We start from the raw sequence: 15,876 nt of genomic DNA, 5'->3' as shown, positions 1-15,876 counted from the left end.
ATTTTTGGGCTGAAGGGAGTAAGAAAATCAGAGGGAAGATTTGGATATTGATTTCTGAACCAGAAAGCAGACACACAAAGGAAGAGGCTCTGTATTTTTACACAGATGAGATGAGGTTATTGATGGGATCGTCTTGTTCTTCTTGTCTGGGGAAAATGCTGTATGAAAAATTAAATGTGGCTCCATTTCACCTTCCAGTAGGTTTCCTCTCCCAATTCCCCAATCTTTCCTTAATTTACTTGAAGATCAATCTCGGACTCAAAAGGCCAAAGCCGCGGTCTGTCGACGTTGATGGCGATTCCTCAATCAGGGTAAATTGAGACAAAATGGTCGCTGAATTGTCCTTCAATTCTGAGTGAGAGTCTGAAACTCCACCAAATTCCTCTAAAGCACTATGAAGATAAACTCACCTGCTTACTTTTCTGCACTTTTTTCTATTACGAACTTCAACCTTTCTCTCTGTATCATTCTATTTCACAACTCATCTGGCTATTCTGTGAAAAATGATTTTGCAAAAATAACTTTACAAATAACATTTGACTTAATTTTATGTGGATTGATTTGATGTGATTGGATTCTAGAGGTAGTCGAAGTCACCCAAGGCAATGCTAGGATCATTGATGATTTATCTGTTTGAGTTAGAGTTACTTTATTTCCAGCATCAGAGCAGCTCTCTTATTGGAGCTCACAAGATCTGTGGCTGGTTAAAAGAGCCGGAATAATCCCCTGCAGCATGTCAAAGCTGCAGTCCCACTCCGGCAAAGGCTTTCATCTAAACCCTGCGCTCTCCACAGATCTCACACACTGTGGATTATTACTGCTCTCTTCACTACATCTCTGCTTTCCATCCGCATGGGCACTGTCCCTCCCTCTCCCTCTGTCCCTCTCTCTCTCCCTCCCTCCCTCCCCCTCTGTCCCTCTCTCTCTCTGTCTCCCTCTCCCTGTGTCCCTCTCTCTCTCCCTGTCTCTCTCTCTCCCTCTCTCCCTATCTCTCTTTTAAAATAACATGGTGACCAGCCCATTCTTATCTCCTCATTGTGTTTGTCATTCATCATTAGCCATGTTCAAACATTGTCCTCTGCTGCGTGTGGTCCTCTAATACCCATCGTACTGTTACTAGTGTCTGTTGGCGCTGTTCAAGACGTGTTTGAAGACACAGCGGGATTAGGTTGACATTAGTTGACTCTCTCATAAAGCTGCCTGTGGACTGACAGAAAGCAGCAGGGGGAAAGAGCCTATGGACTTCCTCTATAAAGTCACGTCCCGTTTACACTCCCCATCCTCCTCATAAATCCTCCTGGTATATGGGCCTTGGTTGGGCCTTCTTGGACCATATTCTTTTAGTTAGAGTTAAAACAGTAACATTGGGTATGATAGCCAGGCCACTGTTGCACTCCTATCCCTAGCCTGATCCTTACAATGCTTGACATCGCAGCGCTGCCACAATATCTGGGTGTAGGATGAAGTTGCCCCTAGTTTCCCCACTACTCAGAGACTGTTAAGATGGCGCCGAAGAGGATGGCTGACGTTTTACATGCCTGCAACCAATTGTGCTATTTTGTAAGGTTGTTTTTGTGTTGTTTGTAACTTATTTTTTTACTTATTTTGTACATAATGTTGCTGCTTCCGTCTCTTATGACCGAAAATAACTTCTGGACATCAGAACTGGGATTACTCACCACAAACTGGAGGAAGCTTTTTCCTTTAACGAGTCCGACGAGAAAGATATACTGCTCTCCTGGGACCAGGCCCAGATCCCCGTCATTTGCGTGAAGAAAAGACGGAGGAAAAGAGGACGCAGATCAGGCTGCCTTTGAGAATCCGTTGGCGAGCGAGTAAACTCCCACTGCCATCAATTCTACTTGCTAACATGCAATCATTGGAAAATAAAATTGATGACCTATGATTAAGATTATCCTACCAACGGGACATTAAGAACTGTAATATCTTATGTTTCACGAGTCGTGGCTGAACGACGACACGGATAAAATAGAGCTGGAGGGATTTTAAATGCACCAGCTGAACAGAGAAGCTACGTCTGGTAAGACGAGTGGTGGGGGTGTGTATTTTTGTCAATAACAGCTGGTGCGCGATGTCTAATATTAAAGAAGTCTCGAGGTACTACTCGCCTGAGATAGAGTACCTTATGATAAGCTGTAGACCACACTATCTACCAAGAGAGTTCTCATCTATATTATTCGTAGCCGTCTATTTACCGCCACAGATCGATGCTGGCACTAAGACCGCACTCAACCAACTCTATAAGACCAACTCTATAAGCAAACTAGAAAATGCTCACCCAGAAGCGGCGCTCCTAGTGGCCGGGGACTTTAATGCAGGGAAACTTAAATCAGTTTTATCCAAATTTTACCAGCATGTCACATGTGCAACCAGAGGAGGAAAAAAATACTCTAGACCACCTTTACTCCAAGCTTACAAGCAAAAACTAAAGCAGGAAGTACCAGTGACTCGCTCAATACGAAAGTGTTCAGATGAAGTGGACGGTACGCTACAGGACTGTTTTGCTAGCACTGACTGGAATATGTTCACAGATTCATCCAATGGCATTGAGGAGTATACCACCTCAGTCATCGGCTTCATCAATAAGTGCATCAACGACGTTGTCCCCACAGTGACCGTACGTACAGTTGAAGTCGGAAGTTTACATACACCTTAGCCAAATACATTTAAACTCAGTTTTTCACAATTCCTGACATTTGATCCTAGTAAAAAGACCTTGTCGTAGGTCAGTTAGGATCACAAATTTATTTTAAGAATGTGAAATGTCAGAAAAATAGCAGAGAGAATGATTTATTTCAGCCTTTATTTCTTTCATCACATTCCCAGTGGGTCAGACGTTACATACACTCAATTAGTGTTTGGTAGCATTGCCTTTAAATTGTTTAACTTGGGTCAAACGTTTCAGGTAGCCTTCCACAAGTTTCCCACAATAAGTTGGGTGAATTTTGGCCCATTCCTCCTGACAGAGCTGGTGGAACTGAGTCAGGTTTGTAGGCCTCCTTACTCGCACACGCTTTTTCAGTTCTGCCCACAAATGTTCTATAGGATTGAGGTCAGGGCTTTGTGATGGCCACTCCAATACCTTGACTTTGTTGTCCTCGAGCCATTTTGCCACAACTTTGGAAGTACACTTGGGGTCATTGTCCATTTGGAAGACCCATTTGCGACCAAGCTTTAACTTCCTGACTGATGTCTTGAGATGTTGCTTCAATATATCCACATAATTGCCCTCCCTCATGATGCCATCTATTTTGTGGAGTGCACCAGTCCCTCCTGCAGCAAAGCACCCCCACAACATGATGCTGCCACCCCCGTGCTACACGGTTGGGATGGTGTTCTTCGGCTTGCAAGCCTCCCACTTTTCCTCCAAACATAACGATGGTCATTATGGCCAAACAGTTCCATTTTTGTTTCATCATACCAGAGGACATTTCTACAAAAAGTCAGATCGTTGTCCCCATGTGCAGTTGCAAACCGTAGTCTGGCTTTTTTTAGGACTCGTTTTACTGTGGATATAGATACTTTTGTACCGGTTTCCTCCAGCATCTTCACAAGGTCCTTTGCTGTTGTTCTGGGATTAGTTTGCACTTTTCGCACCAAAGTACGTTCATCTCTAGGAGACAGAACGCGTTTCCTCCCTGAGCGGTATGACGGCTGCGTGGTCCCATGGTGTTTATACTTGCATACAATTGTTTGTACAGATGAATGTGGTACCTTCAGGCATTTGGAAATTGCTCCCATGGATGAACCAGACTTGTGGAGGTTTACCATTTTTTTTCTGAGGCACCGCCTCTTTGCTTGACATCATGGGAAAATCAAAAGAAATCAGCCAAGACCTCCACAAGTCTGGGCGCAATCTCAATCGCACTCCACACTGCCCTTTCCCACCTGGACAAAAGGAACACCTATGTGAGAATGCTGTTCATTGACTACAGCTCAGCGTTCAACACCATAGTACCCACGAAGCTCATCACTAAACTATGGACCCTGGGACTAAACACCTCCCTCTGCAACTGGATCCTGGACTTCCTGACGGGCCGCCCCCAGGTGGTAAGGGTAGGCAACAACACGTCTGCCACCCTGATCCTCAACACTGGGGCCCCTCCTGTACTCCCTGTTCACCCACAACTGCGTGGCTAAACATGACTCCAACAACAACTCCAACATCATTAAGTTTGCTACGATGAGACAGCCTACAGGGAGGAGGTCAGAGAATTGGCAGTGTGGTGCCAGGACAGCAACCTCTCCCTCAATGTGAGCAAGACAAAGGAGCGTATTGTGGACTACAGGAAAAGGTGGGCCGAACAGGCCCCCAATAACATCAACGGGGCTGTAGTGGACGGGGCTGTAGTGTCCTAACAATCTATCATGGTCCAATCACACCAAGACAGTCGTGAAGAGGGCACGACAAAACCTTTTCCACCTCAGGAGACTGAAAAGATTTGGCATGGGTCCCCAGATCCTCAAAAGGTTTTACAGCTGCACCATCGAGAGCATCCTGACCGGTTGCATCACCACCTGGTATGGCAACTGCTCGGCATCTGACCATAAGGCGCTACAGAGGGTAGTGCGTACTGCCCAGTGCATCACTGGGGCCAAGCTTCCTGCCATCCAGGACCTATATAATAGGCTGTGTCAGAGGAAAGCCCATAAAATTGTCAGAGACTACAGTCACCGAAGTCATAGACTGTTTTCTCTGCTACCGCACGGCAAGCGGTACCGGAGCACCAAGTCTAGGATCAAAAGGCTCCTTAACAGCTTCTACCCCCAAGCCATAAGACTGCTGAACAATTAATCAAATGGCCACCGGACTATTTACATTGACCCCCCCAACCCTCCATTTGTTTTGTACACTGCTGCTACTCACTGCTGTTTATTATCAATGCATAGTCACTTCACCCCTACCTACATGGACAAATGACCTTTAACCTGTACCCCCGCACACTGACTTGGTATCGGTACCCCCTGTATATAGCCTCGTTATTGTTATGTTATTGTGTTACTTTTTATAATTTTTTACTTTAGTTTATTTGGTCAATATTTTCTTAACTCTTCTTGAACTGTACTGTTGGTTAAGGGCTTGTAAGTAAGCATTTCATAGTAAGGTCTACACTTGTTGTATTCGGCGCATGTGACAAATAAAGTTTGATTTGATTTGAACGGGATCTTAAGCACTTACAAATTCATAACATATTGTACGAATTGTAATTCGTAACATATCATATGGAATGGATGACATTCTACACAATTGTGCACAATTTGTAGGGGATTTACTTTCAAAGCTACCGGCAGAAATTATACAAAACTTTTGTTGCATCACTCTAAGGTAAGGATTGGGGAAGAAAGCTGATCCTAGATCTGTACCGAGGGGAAACTTCACCCGGAGTATCACCTCTGTGTGGATGCAGTCCATTGGCCAGTGTTTTTGATGGAACTCTGATGTCATCAACCAGGGACATCCAGGCCGTTTACACTTCTCTTAACACGTTGGGCCTTTTGTCCTGACTAGGTACATTCCCCCAGTTAATCAGACAGGACTAGGGTCCGGCCTTCAGTGGCTGACTTTGATGAAGGGACCTCATTACTGAATACCACTCGCTATAAAGGCTGAAGTGGCGCTAGCACAGGGACCCCCTAATGGGACAGGTCATAGGTTCCCATCCCCCACTGGGATGGAGGGACCACTGGACCACCCTGCTTCTCTCTGGGATTGCTGTCTATAGAGCAATAGAGAGACTGCACCAGTGTTGTCAGGAAACTAAAGGGAAGCCAAACATTATCCATCACTTTACTTCAGATATGCCATATTGTTAGACCTACTAGCCAACAGATAGATTGTTACATTACATTAACTGATGACACACTGCTCTTTCATGCACATTGTTCTAGTTGTAGAAACAAGTAGCCTTCCCCACTTCTGTAGACATGCCACTAAATACAGAACGTGTGAGACTCCTCAGCTCTGGCACAAACAAACACATACAATCTAACCACAGACAAGAAAAGAGTGAGAAAGAGAGAAAGAGAGTGAGTGAGGGAATTACCACCGCAGGCATCATTTCACAGCTGAACGCCTCTGTGGAAGATAATTGCCACGGCATTCATCAAGCGGTCGTCAACCGCCGTCGCGCTAATCTGCAGCCCCGGGCCTCATTGAGACAAACGAGGGAATCTACTGTTTCTGTCACACTTTAATTACACGCCAAGAAAGGGAACATCCAATCATATGCAGGGTCCTTCGCCCCGTGCATCCTCTTAAGTAGGGCCCAGAGTTTCCCCTGACCACATGACCTAACGAGGAAATGATAACAACTCTGGACCCTAATTACAGTATTATAGGGAACCTAGTTACAGTATTATAGAGACCCTAGTTACAGTATTATAGAGACCCTAGTTACAGTATTATAGAGACCCTAGTTACCGTATTATAAGGAACCTAGTTACAGTATTATAGAGACCCTAGTTACAGTATTATAGGGAACCTAGTTACAGTATTATAGAGACCCTAGTTACAGTATTATAGAGACCCTAGTTACAGTATTATAGAGACCCTAGTTACAGTATTATAAGGAACCTAGTTACAGTATTATAGAGACCCTAGTTACAGTATTATAAGGAACCTAGTTACAGTATTATAGGGAACCTAGTTACAGTATTATAGAGACCCTAGTTACAGTATTATAAGGAACCTAGTTACAGTATTATAGGGAACCTAGTTACAGTATTATAGAGACCCTAGTTACAGTATTATAGAGACCCTAGTTACAGTATTATAGAGACCCTAGTTACAGTATTATAGGGAACCTAGTTACAGTATTATAGAGACCCTAGTTACAGTATTATAAGGAACCTAGTTACAGTATTATAGGGAACCTAGTTACAGTATTATAGAGACCCTAGTTACAGTATTATAGAGACCCTAGTTACAGTATTATAGGGACCCTAGTTACAGTATTATAGGGAACCTAGTTACAGTATTATAGAGACCCTAGTTACAGTATTATAGGGACCCTAGTTACAGTATTATAGGATATAACTACAGGCTATGACTAGGGACAAGAGTTTTCCTGGTCAGGTGACGTGGTCAGAAAGAACTAAGCCCGAGGCTTAAGCACAACCAAAAGATAGCCCCTCTGAAGCTTTGATAAAGGGCTCGGAAGCAGTTGACACTGTTATTGATGCTGTGCATGGTGAAGAGCTTATTCCTGAATCACCTATCCGCCAGTCATTCTTTCACTCCTTCATTTCACACACCTTTATTTTGATTTGCTTCCTGTGCTTATCCAACATTCTCTGCTGATTGTTTTTGACAGGTGGAACGGAAGGGGAAAAAGAAGGAGGTAATACAGAGGCTATATGGCTCTGCCACTTTGACTGGAACACACCAACCTCTGCTCCACAGACTGTTGTTTCCTGGACATGTGTGCCTGCGTGTGTGTGTGTGTGTGTGTGTGTGTGTGTGTGTGTGTGTGTGTGTGTGTGTGTGTGTGTGTGTGTGTGTGTGTGTGTGTGTGTGTGTGTGTGTGTGTGTGTGTGTGTGTGTGTGTGTGTGTCTGTGTGTGTGTGTGTGTACGGGATGCTAGTGTCAGGGCCACTGATTTGTAAATGTCTCTCTCTCTCTTCCTTTCTCTCTCTGTATCTCTCTCTCTCTCTGTCGCTGTCTCTCTGTCTCTCTCTCTCTCTCTCTCTCTGTCTCTGACTCTCTCTCTCTCTCTCTCTCTCTCTCTCTCTCTCTCTCTGTCTCTCTCTCTCTCTCTCTCTCTGTCTCTCTCTGTCTCTCTCTCTGTCGCTCTCTCTCTCTCTGTCCCCAAGGCCCCTCTACCTCTTTCATTTCAGTCTGATTACAGAACTAATAGGATGAGAAATGGAGTGCTGGCAGAATGGTTCACAACCCTCACTCCTGAGAGTCACTAATAAGTCAGGTAATAAGAAAGGATGGGTTTTACCTCTCCCCTCCCTGTCATCTCACTGCAGAGTAAATAACACAATCAGTTAAAATTGTCAGGAAATCTTTAGAAATAGCTAAGCAAATGCTAACATGCACATAGATAGAATTGGAATGCAGTGCCTCATTGCCCAATATGATGCAATAACAGAAGTGAATTATTGTTATTCTGCCATCACAGTAAAACCACACTGACTGGGCAGACAAAGAGAGGTGAGGTGCTCTCCTGGCACAGCGGGTGAGAACGAGTGGAGAGACACAGATAAGAGAGGGGAAGTGAGAGCATAGTTTCCGCTCTCTCTCTCTCTCTCTCTCTCTCTCTCTCTCTCTCTCTCTCTCTCTCTCTCTCTCTCTCTCTCTCTCTCTCTCTCTCTCTCTCTTTGTGTTCCCACACATTTGTTTTTGAGGTGTCTGGGGTCGTAATCGGCAAGCGATAGCCTTGTGGTCGCAGCCCCGGCATCTGAGAGATTAGGAGGCGGGCTGGGGTGCCATGGGAGAGGAGGGCTGGGGTGCTATGGGAGAAGAGGGCTGGGGTGCCATGGGAGAGGAGGGCTGGGGTGCCATGGGAGAGGAGGGCTGGGGTGCCATGGGAGAGGAGGACTGGGGTGCCATGGGAGAGGAGGACTGGCATGGGATAGGAGGGTAGGACTGGGGTGCCATGGGAGAGGAGGGCTGGGGTGCCATGGGAGGGGAGGACAGGGGTGCCATGGGAGGGGAGGACGGGGGTTCCATGGGAGGGGAGGCGGGGGTGCCATGGGAGAGGAGGGCTGGGGTGCCATGGGAGAGGAGGACTGGGGTGCCATGGGAGAGGAGGACTGGGGTGCCATGGGAGAGGAGGACTGGGGTGCCATGGGAGAGGAGGACTGGCATGGGATAGGAGGGTAGGACTGGCATGGGAGGGGAGGACTGGGGTGCCATGGGAGAGGAGGGCTGGGGTGCCTGGGAGAGGAGGAAGAGGAGGGCATGGCAAGGAGGCGAGGGTGATAAATGAGCCAGATGTGCTGGCAGTAGGCGAAATAGGAGGCGCGGGGTTGGCACCAGGATCTGTCGGCTGGATTTGGGAGACTGGCCAGGTCCATTGTGTATAAGGGTAAGGGGAGGACGGTACTGTCTGTTGAAAATACCTGCTGCACTACTGAATAGATTAACAGGGCCAGAGGGGGAGAAGGGTACTGTGTGTGAGTGTATGTGTGTGAGTGTCTGTGTGTGTCTCCTCTAAAACCTTAAGGGTTGTAGATAGATGCCATCGTATCAGTCTTAATTGAGGACAGATGCTACAGTACATCTGTTTCTCTGCTAGGGTCTACTGGCTGTGAATACATAACCAGATCATTCCTGCTGAGCAGAGAGACTTCACCCTGCCTCCCTCCCTCACTCTGATCCTCTGGGCCTCTTACTAAAATCCCCTAATAACAGCTTTAGGATAGCAAGCTGCCAAAGAGGACTACAGCAAAGCTGCATCAGAGCACAGGGTGTGTAAGCACACATACACAGAGTTAAAATGTAACACTCTCTCTCTCTCACACACACACAAACGGACCAGACTGTCCTTGCCCAGTAAATCCTCAAGGAGAATCTTTATTCTCCTATCATGATGTTTTTACAAGGGGTGCTATATAGATCTGAGAGCAGGATTTCTAATCAAACCCTGAGTGCCTGTGTGAGATACAGTATGTCACTGTGTCTTTCATGCACCCTGCCTGTCCTCATCCTGTATGTGGCAGCTCTAAATGGGTGTTTTCTCACAGGGAATAGGCAGTGTGTGTGTATGTGTGTGTGTTTGTGTGTGTCTGTGTATATATGTGTATCTGTATGTCTGTTTGTGTGTCTCTCTGTGTGTGTGTGTGTCTCTGTGTGAGTGTGTGTGTGTGTCTGTGTATCTGTCTGTGTGTGTGTGTCTCTGTATATATGTTTGTGTGTGTGTGTGTGTGTGTGTGTGTGTGCCTATACGTGCAGTGGAAGATAGCCTATAGGATGGTAACTCCTTCTCTCCCATATATGACGGCAAACAGTCCGTGTGAACGTCTGAGCATGCGTGTGTGTGTGTGTGTGTGTATCTGTGTATCTGTTTGTGTGTGTGTGTGTGTGTGTGTGTGTGTGTGTGTGTGTGTGTGTGTGTGTGTGTGTGTGTGTGTGTGTGTGTGTGTGTGTGTGTGTTTCTCTGTGCAGGGTAAAGGAATCCACTTGTACTACTAAGAACATATACAGTATATTACCTTTCTATGCCCTATGTGTCTAATTGGATGGACGCTGTACCTGAAACTGACTAGGCAGACTATGTAGCGGAGAAGGAAGTGTATCATTGTCTCTGCAGTGAGAGAGCATACCTTTCTTTTGTCACCTCAAAATAACCCTACTGCATGCCACAAATACACACACACACACACACACACACACACACACACACACACACACACACACACACACACACACACACACACACACACACACACACACACACACACAGAAAGCTCACAGGAACACACACACACACACAGAAAGCTCACAGGAACACACACACACACACACACAAGCGTACACAGACAGACGTCATCGGGGAATGATTCTGAACCAGATGCATGTCCCAGTGTATCTGTTTACCTCAGTGAGGAGGACTCGGTGGAAACTGACCAAACTGTTGGATTCTGTCCCTCATTTCCTCCTCTGTATATATTTTATTTCCGTTTAGAGGAAGAAAAAACAAACTTATTTTGCATTCCTCTGCTGTGCGCATGGTAGTGGTAGGATAAATGCTTTCAAATTACACTCTTAATGAAAAACAAACACACACACACACGACTTCCCCATAAACAATCCGAATTGTACATACACACAGGAACCATTTGTGGTCGGCTGAGGTTTCCCCTCCGCAGGGGGAAGAGGAAATTGGATACACGCAGAGACACAAAGAGGAGTGCCACTTTGTAAACAGAGGGCAATGTTGTTTACCTTCCCCAGGAGCACGACCACCGCCTGGCGGAACCGGAGCCGCTGGAACACAAAGAGGTCATAAGCCGCTGATACGGCCAGCACCGTGACTCCCTGCTCCTTCCACAGCATGCTGGACGCTGCGCAGACCAGGCTCCCCAGCAGCCACAGCCACGTCCAGGCTCGGAGCCTACCACAGCCCCTGGTCTGACAGTCCCTAGAAGAGGCCGTGTAGGCCGAGCGGAGCCCGCAGTGCCTTGTGTAACAGAGAAGAGACAAGAGGAACAGCAGTGCAGCACCGACGTCGGCCCTCCCCACCACCCCCGCCACGGCTTCCGTATGCACCGGGTGGGAGGCGAAGAGGAGTCCCACCAGAAGACTCCACGGACCTCCCCCCAGGAGGGGGCGACAGAGGGCAGTGAAAAGGCCTGTGACAGCCCCGTGAAGGCCCATGTTGACCAGGTGGTAGCCCCAGGGGCGCAGGCCGCCCAGGGCGTGGTTGAGGCGGAAAGAGAGGGTGCAGAGGGGTCGGAAAGACTTGTGGCTGCCGCTGTGGGTGAGCAGGGTGCCCCAGAAGTCATCATACAGGACGTTGGTCCACGGGGTCTCGGGGAGAAGGTCCTGGTTGGTCTTGATCGCACGGCTGTCGGGGAGAGAGAGAGAAAGAGAGAGAGAGAGGAGGGTCAGTGTCTGTTTGGATACCTTCTAGATGAACAGGGGTTTTCAGTCTGAGAGAGAGAGATAAAGTGGTAGTCATTGATGTAGCGACCGTGAGAGAATGGCGCAGATGAACCTTGATGTGATAATAACTGTGATGGATGGAGCATGGTGTGAACACACACACACACACACTTTGTCAGGTGATTATTGGCCCCTGAGGCCTCTCCTCTATCTCACAATTAACACATAATTAAGGGGAACGCGGACGTGCCTCATGTACACTAACAGACTGTGACAAATGAGATGATTCACCCCAGAGATGTCAAACTCTTCATGATAAATTACCCCTCTAACCACTAACACAACAGCTTCCTGGAAGAGTCAGTCAAAGACTTGTGAAATGCAGGACTTGAACCATATACTGTAATTAGCTCAATCAACACACAATCCATCTACCACAGACCATACTGTAGCTAACTCAATCAACACAGTCTATCTACCACAGACCATACTGTAGCTAGCTCAATCAACACAGTCTATCTACCACAGACCATACTATAGCTAGCTCAATCAACATACAGTCTATCTACCACAGACCATACTGTAGCTAGCTCAATCAACATACAGTCTATCTATCACAGACCATACTGTAGCTAGCTCAATCAACATACAGTCTATCTACCACAGACCATACTGTAGCTAGCTCAATCAACATACAGTCTATCTACCACAGACCATACTGTAGCTAGCTCAATCAACATACAGTCTATCTACCACAGACCATACTGTAGCTAGCTCAATCAACACAGTCTATCTACCACAGACCATACTGTAGCTAGCTCAATCAACATACAGTCTATCTACCACAGACCATACTGTAGCTAGCTCAATCAACATACAGTCTATCTACCACAGACCATACTGTAGCTAGCTCAATCAACATACAGTCTATCTACCACAGACCATACTGTAGCTAGCTCAATCAACATACAGTCTATCTACCACAGACCATACTGTAGCTAGCTCAATCAACACAGTCTATCTACCACAGATCATACTGTAGCTAGCTCAATCAACACAGTCCATCTACCACAGACCATACTGTAGCTAGCTCAATCAACACATAGTCCATCTACCACAGACCATACTGTAGCAGGCTCAATCAACACAGTCTATCTACCACAGACCATACTGTAGCTAGCTCAATCTACACATAGTCCATCTACCACAGACCATACTGTAGCTAGCTCAATCAACACAGTCTATCTACCACAGACCATACTGTAGCTAGCTCAATCAACACATAGTCCATCTACCACAGACCATACTGTAGCTAGCTCAATCAACACAGTCTATCTACCACAGATCATACTGTAGCTAGCTCAATCTGCACAGTCTATCTACCACAGACCATACTGTAGCTAGCTCAATCAACACATAGTCCATCTACCACAGACCATGCTGTAGCTAGCTCAATCAACACAGTCTATCTACCACAGACCATACTGTAGCTAGCTCAATCAACACATAGTCCGTCTACCATAGACCATACTTCCCTTATTTGGAGAAAAAAAAAGACGTTTTTGTATAAAAGCTGAATGCATTAAAAACGTGGCATAATGTATACAGTCAGTACACACAAACTAACAGTCAGTTTTTGGGGATTAGATAAGACGTATGTTAAAAATGGGACACTATAAACCTAAGAAGACACTGATCTCTACTGCAGTAGTCTAATATGTAGAGTCCTGACTATTATTTCGAGGGAGGAGAGGGCCACCACTTGTTCACCATAGTTGTTATGACAGACGTGGCAATTAGTGTTGATGTTCCAGATACTCTGTTCCCTTATCACAGAACAACAGAGTGTGTGTGTGTGTGTGTGACCATGTGTGTGACCATGTGTGTGATAATGTCCGTGTGTGTGTGACACCATGTCTGTATATGTGTGTACTTATTATGTTGGGTTCATTTTGATCCAGTCGCGACCCTCTCTGTCTCACGGTTTGTTTGACTTGGGGGGCTCCGTTTTTCTCAAGCGCCAGTCAAACATTGTGTTTGAGTAAAAGAGATTGGACCGGGCGCAGCTCAGGACTTCCTTTGTGAGGAGATTAGGACTCAGTGCCAGCACAAGGACTAGATGAATTAGAATGAGAGGGAGAGAGGGAGAAATAGAGAGAGGGGTCAGGAGAGACAGCAGGAGAACCAGAAAGAGAGGGACATAGAAAGCAAGATGAGAGAGAATGAGTGAAAGTGACATGATAAGATGTGGAGAGAGGAGAGTGATGGGACAGAGAGTGAAATGTCTTGAGTGAGAGATCCAGAGAGACGTAACAGTATAGAGCTCGAGGGAGGGAGGGGAGAGAGAGATCCAGAGAGACGTAACAGTATAGAGCTCGAGGGAGGGAGGGGAGCGAGAGATCCAGAGAGATGTAACAGTATAGAGCTCGAGGGAGGGAGGGAGGGGAGCGAGAGGGAGAGAGAGCGAGATGTAACAGTATAGAGCTCGAGGGAGGGAGGGGAGCGAGAGAGAGAGAGATGTAACAGTATAGAGCTCGAGGGAGGGAGGGGAGCGAGAGAGAGAGAGATGTAACAGTATATAGTTCCAGGGAGGGAGGGGAGCGAGCGAGAAAGAGATGTAACAGTATAGAGATCGAGGGAGGGAGGGGAGCGAGAGAGAGCGAGAGATGTAACAGTATAGAGCTCGAGGGAGGGAGGGGAGCGAGAGAGAGAGAGAGAGAGAGAGATGTAACAGTATAGAGCTCGAGGGAGGGAGGGGAGCGAGAGAGAGAGAGAGAGAGATGTAACAGTATAGAGCTCGAGGGAGGGAGGGGAGCGAGAGAGAGAGAGAGAGAGAGATGTAACAGTATAGAGCTCGAGGGAGGGAGGGGAGCGAGAGAGAGAGAGCTCTGACGTGTTAGTTCATCCCCATGGCAGTGGGTTAGTCTGTATTTTCTCCCTTTCTCTCCCTCTCCTCCAGCTGCACACACATCATGTTTTAGACGGTTGGAACTCTGTGTACCTTTGTTAATCACACCCATTCACCATCTAGGCTACCCCCTCCTCTCCTCCTCTCCTCTGTCCTTACCCACAACCCATCACTCCTGTATCCTCACTCCTCACTTCCATAAAATTAACACAATAAAAAAAGGAGAAATTTTTTCAAAAGAACACCCCTTTTGTATTTTGGGATTTTAAATTGAGGGGAGGGAGTGCCAGCCAGCCAGAGAGAGTGCCCCCCCCCCCCCCCAACGTACGACAGTAGAATACAAAAGAGACCTCTCTAAGTCAGTCGCTCCGGGAGACCACTCTATCCCACTTCAGAGACAGGGCCAATGAAGCCATCAGCACAGCCAGTCAGCACTACTGTCACCCTCCCCCTTCAATATCTAGGCAACATCCCAAATGGGTACCTATTCCCTAAATAGTGCACTACTTTTGACCTGGGTCTCTGTTCAAAAGCAGTGCACTATATAGGGAATAGGGTCTCATTTGCGACGGATCCCTATAGCTCCTGTCCTGACCCTTACAGCCAGCAGAAGTGGGGAGAGAAGAGCGGAGGTGGAGGAAGTAGGGGGTCTGATTTAAATATTTTAATGATTTATCTCCGGTGAGGATTGAGACGTAGATGGGCTAAGACTCAGGGGAGGCTAAAGGGTGGCTACACTGGAGCTTGTTAGTGTACTATTTAATGCAAGACCCAAACACACACACACACACAGTAACGTAGGCACAAAAATATACAGTAGAACAAATACAGTATTAATATGAATTAACCTGTGGAAAAACAGGTAGTAAAAAAAACACTAGTATGATCTGAGATGAATCCTGTACAAACTGAGTGATGAGATGATGTGGAGCAGAGAATACTTAGGAATAGACAGTATTCCGTCTTCCTCCCTCCCAGCCCGGTCCGTCTCTCAGCAGTGCAGAGCCTGAGAAACTGACGCTTGTTTTTCCCATTGAGAAAACAATCCTGAGAAACGGAGGAATTCTCCCTCTCTGCCTCACGCGACGACAGGCTGCACTGAGCTCTGAGGTTAGCACAGACACAAAGTGAAAGGAGAAATGAACCATTTGATATATAGTATACTAATGAACCATTTGATGTATAGTACAGTAATTAACCATTTGATTTATAGTATACTAATGAACCATCCACACCAGTTTAGCCAGCCATTCATAACATACTAATGAACCATCCACACCAGTTTAGCCAGCCATTCATAACATACTAATGAACATCATACCTCATCAGAAAATCTGCTATTATTTGTCTTATGAATGAATTAGAGGAAGTTTAGATTGCTGAACTGAAGGAG

The 15,876-nt window shown here is 46.5% G+C and overlaps 1 protein-coding gene across 1 annotated transcript in view; it reads right to left on the bottom strand.

Annotated features, from left to right (window-relative positions):
- Nucleotides 1-15,876, bottom strand: part of LOC120042149 (protein O-mannosyl-transferase TMTC2-like) — a 79,328-nt gene that overhangs the window by 26,951 nt on the left and 36,501 nt on the right. Inside the window, exon 2 of the mRNA XM_038987005.1 lies at nucleotides 10,916-11,537. Coding sequence (XP_038842933.1) covers nucleotides 10,916-11,537 — 622 coding nt within the window. The remainder of the gene's footprint in view (nucleotides 1-10,915; nucleotides 11,538-15,876) is intronic.

This window comes from Salvelinus namaycush, unplaced genomic scaffold (assembly GCF_016432855.1).
Source record: "Salvelinus namaycush isolate Seneca unplaced genomic scaffold, SaNama_1.0 Scaffold620, whole genome shotgun sequence".
In the NCBI taxonomy this organism is placed as follows: Eukaryota; Metazoa; Chordata; class Actinopteri; order Salmoniformes; family Salmonidae; genus Salvelinus; species Salvelinus namaycush.
This window is presented reverse-complemented; position numbering and strand designations above follow the sequence as displayed.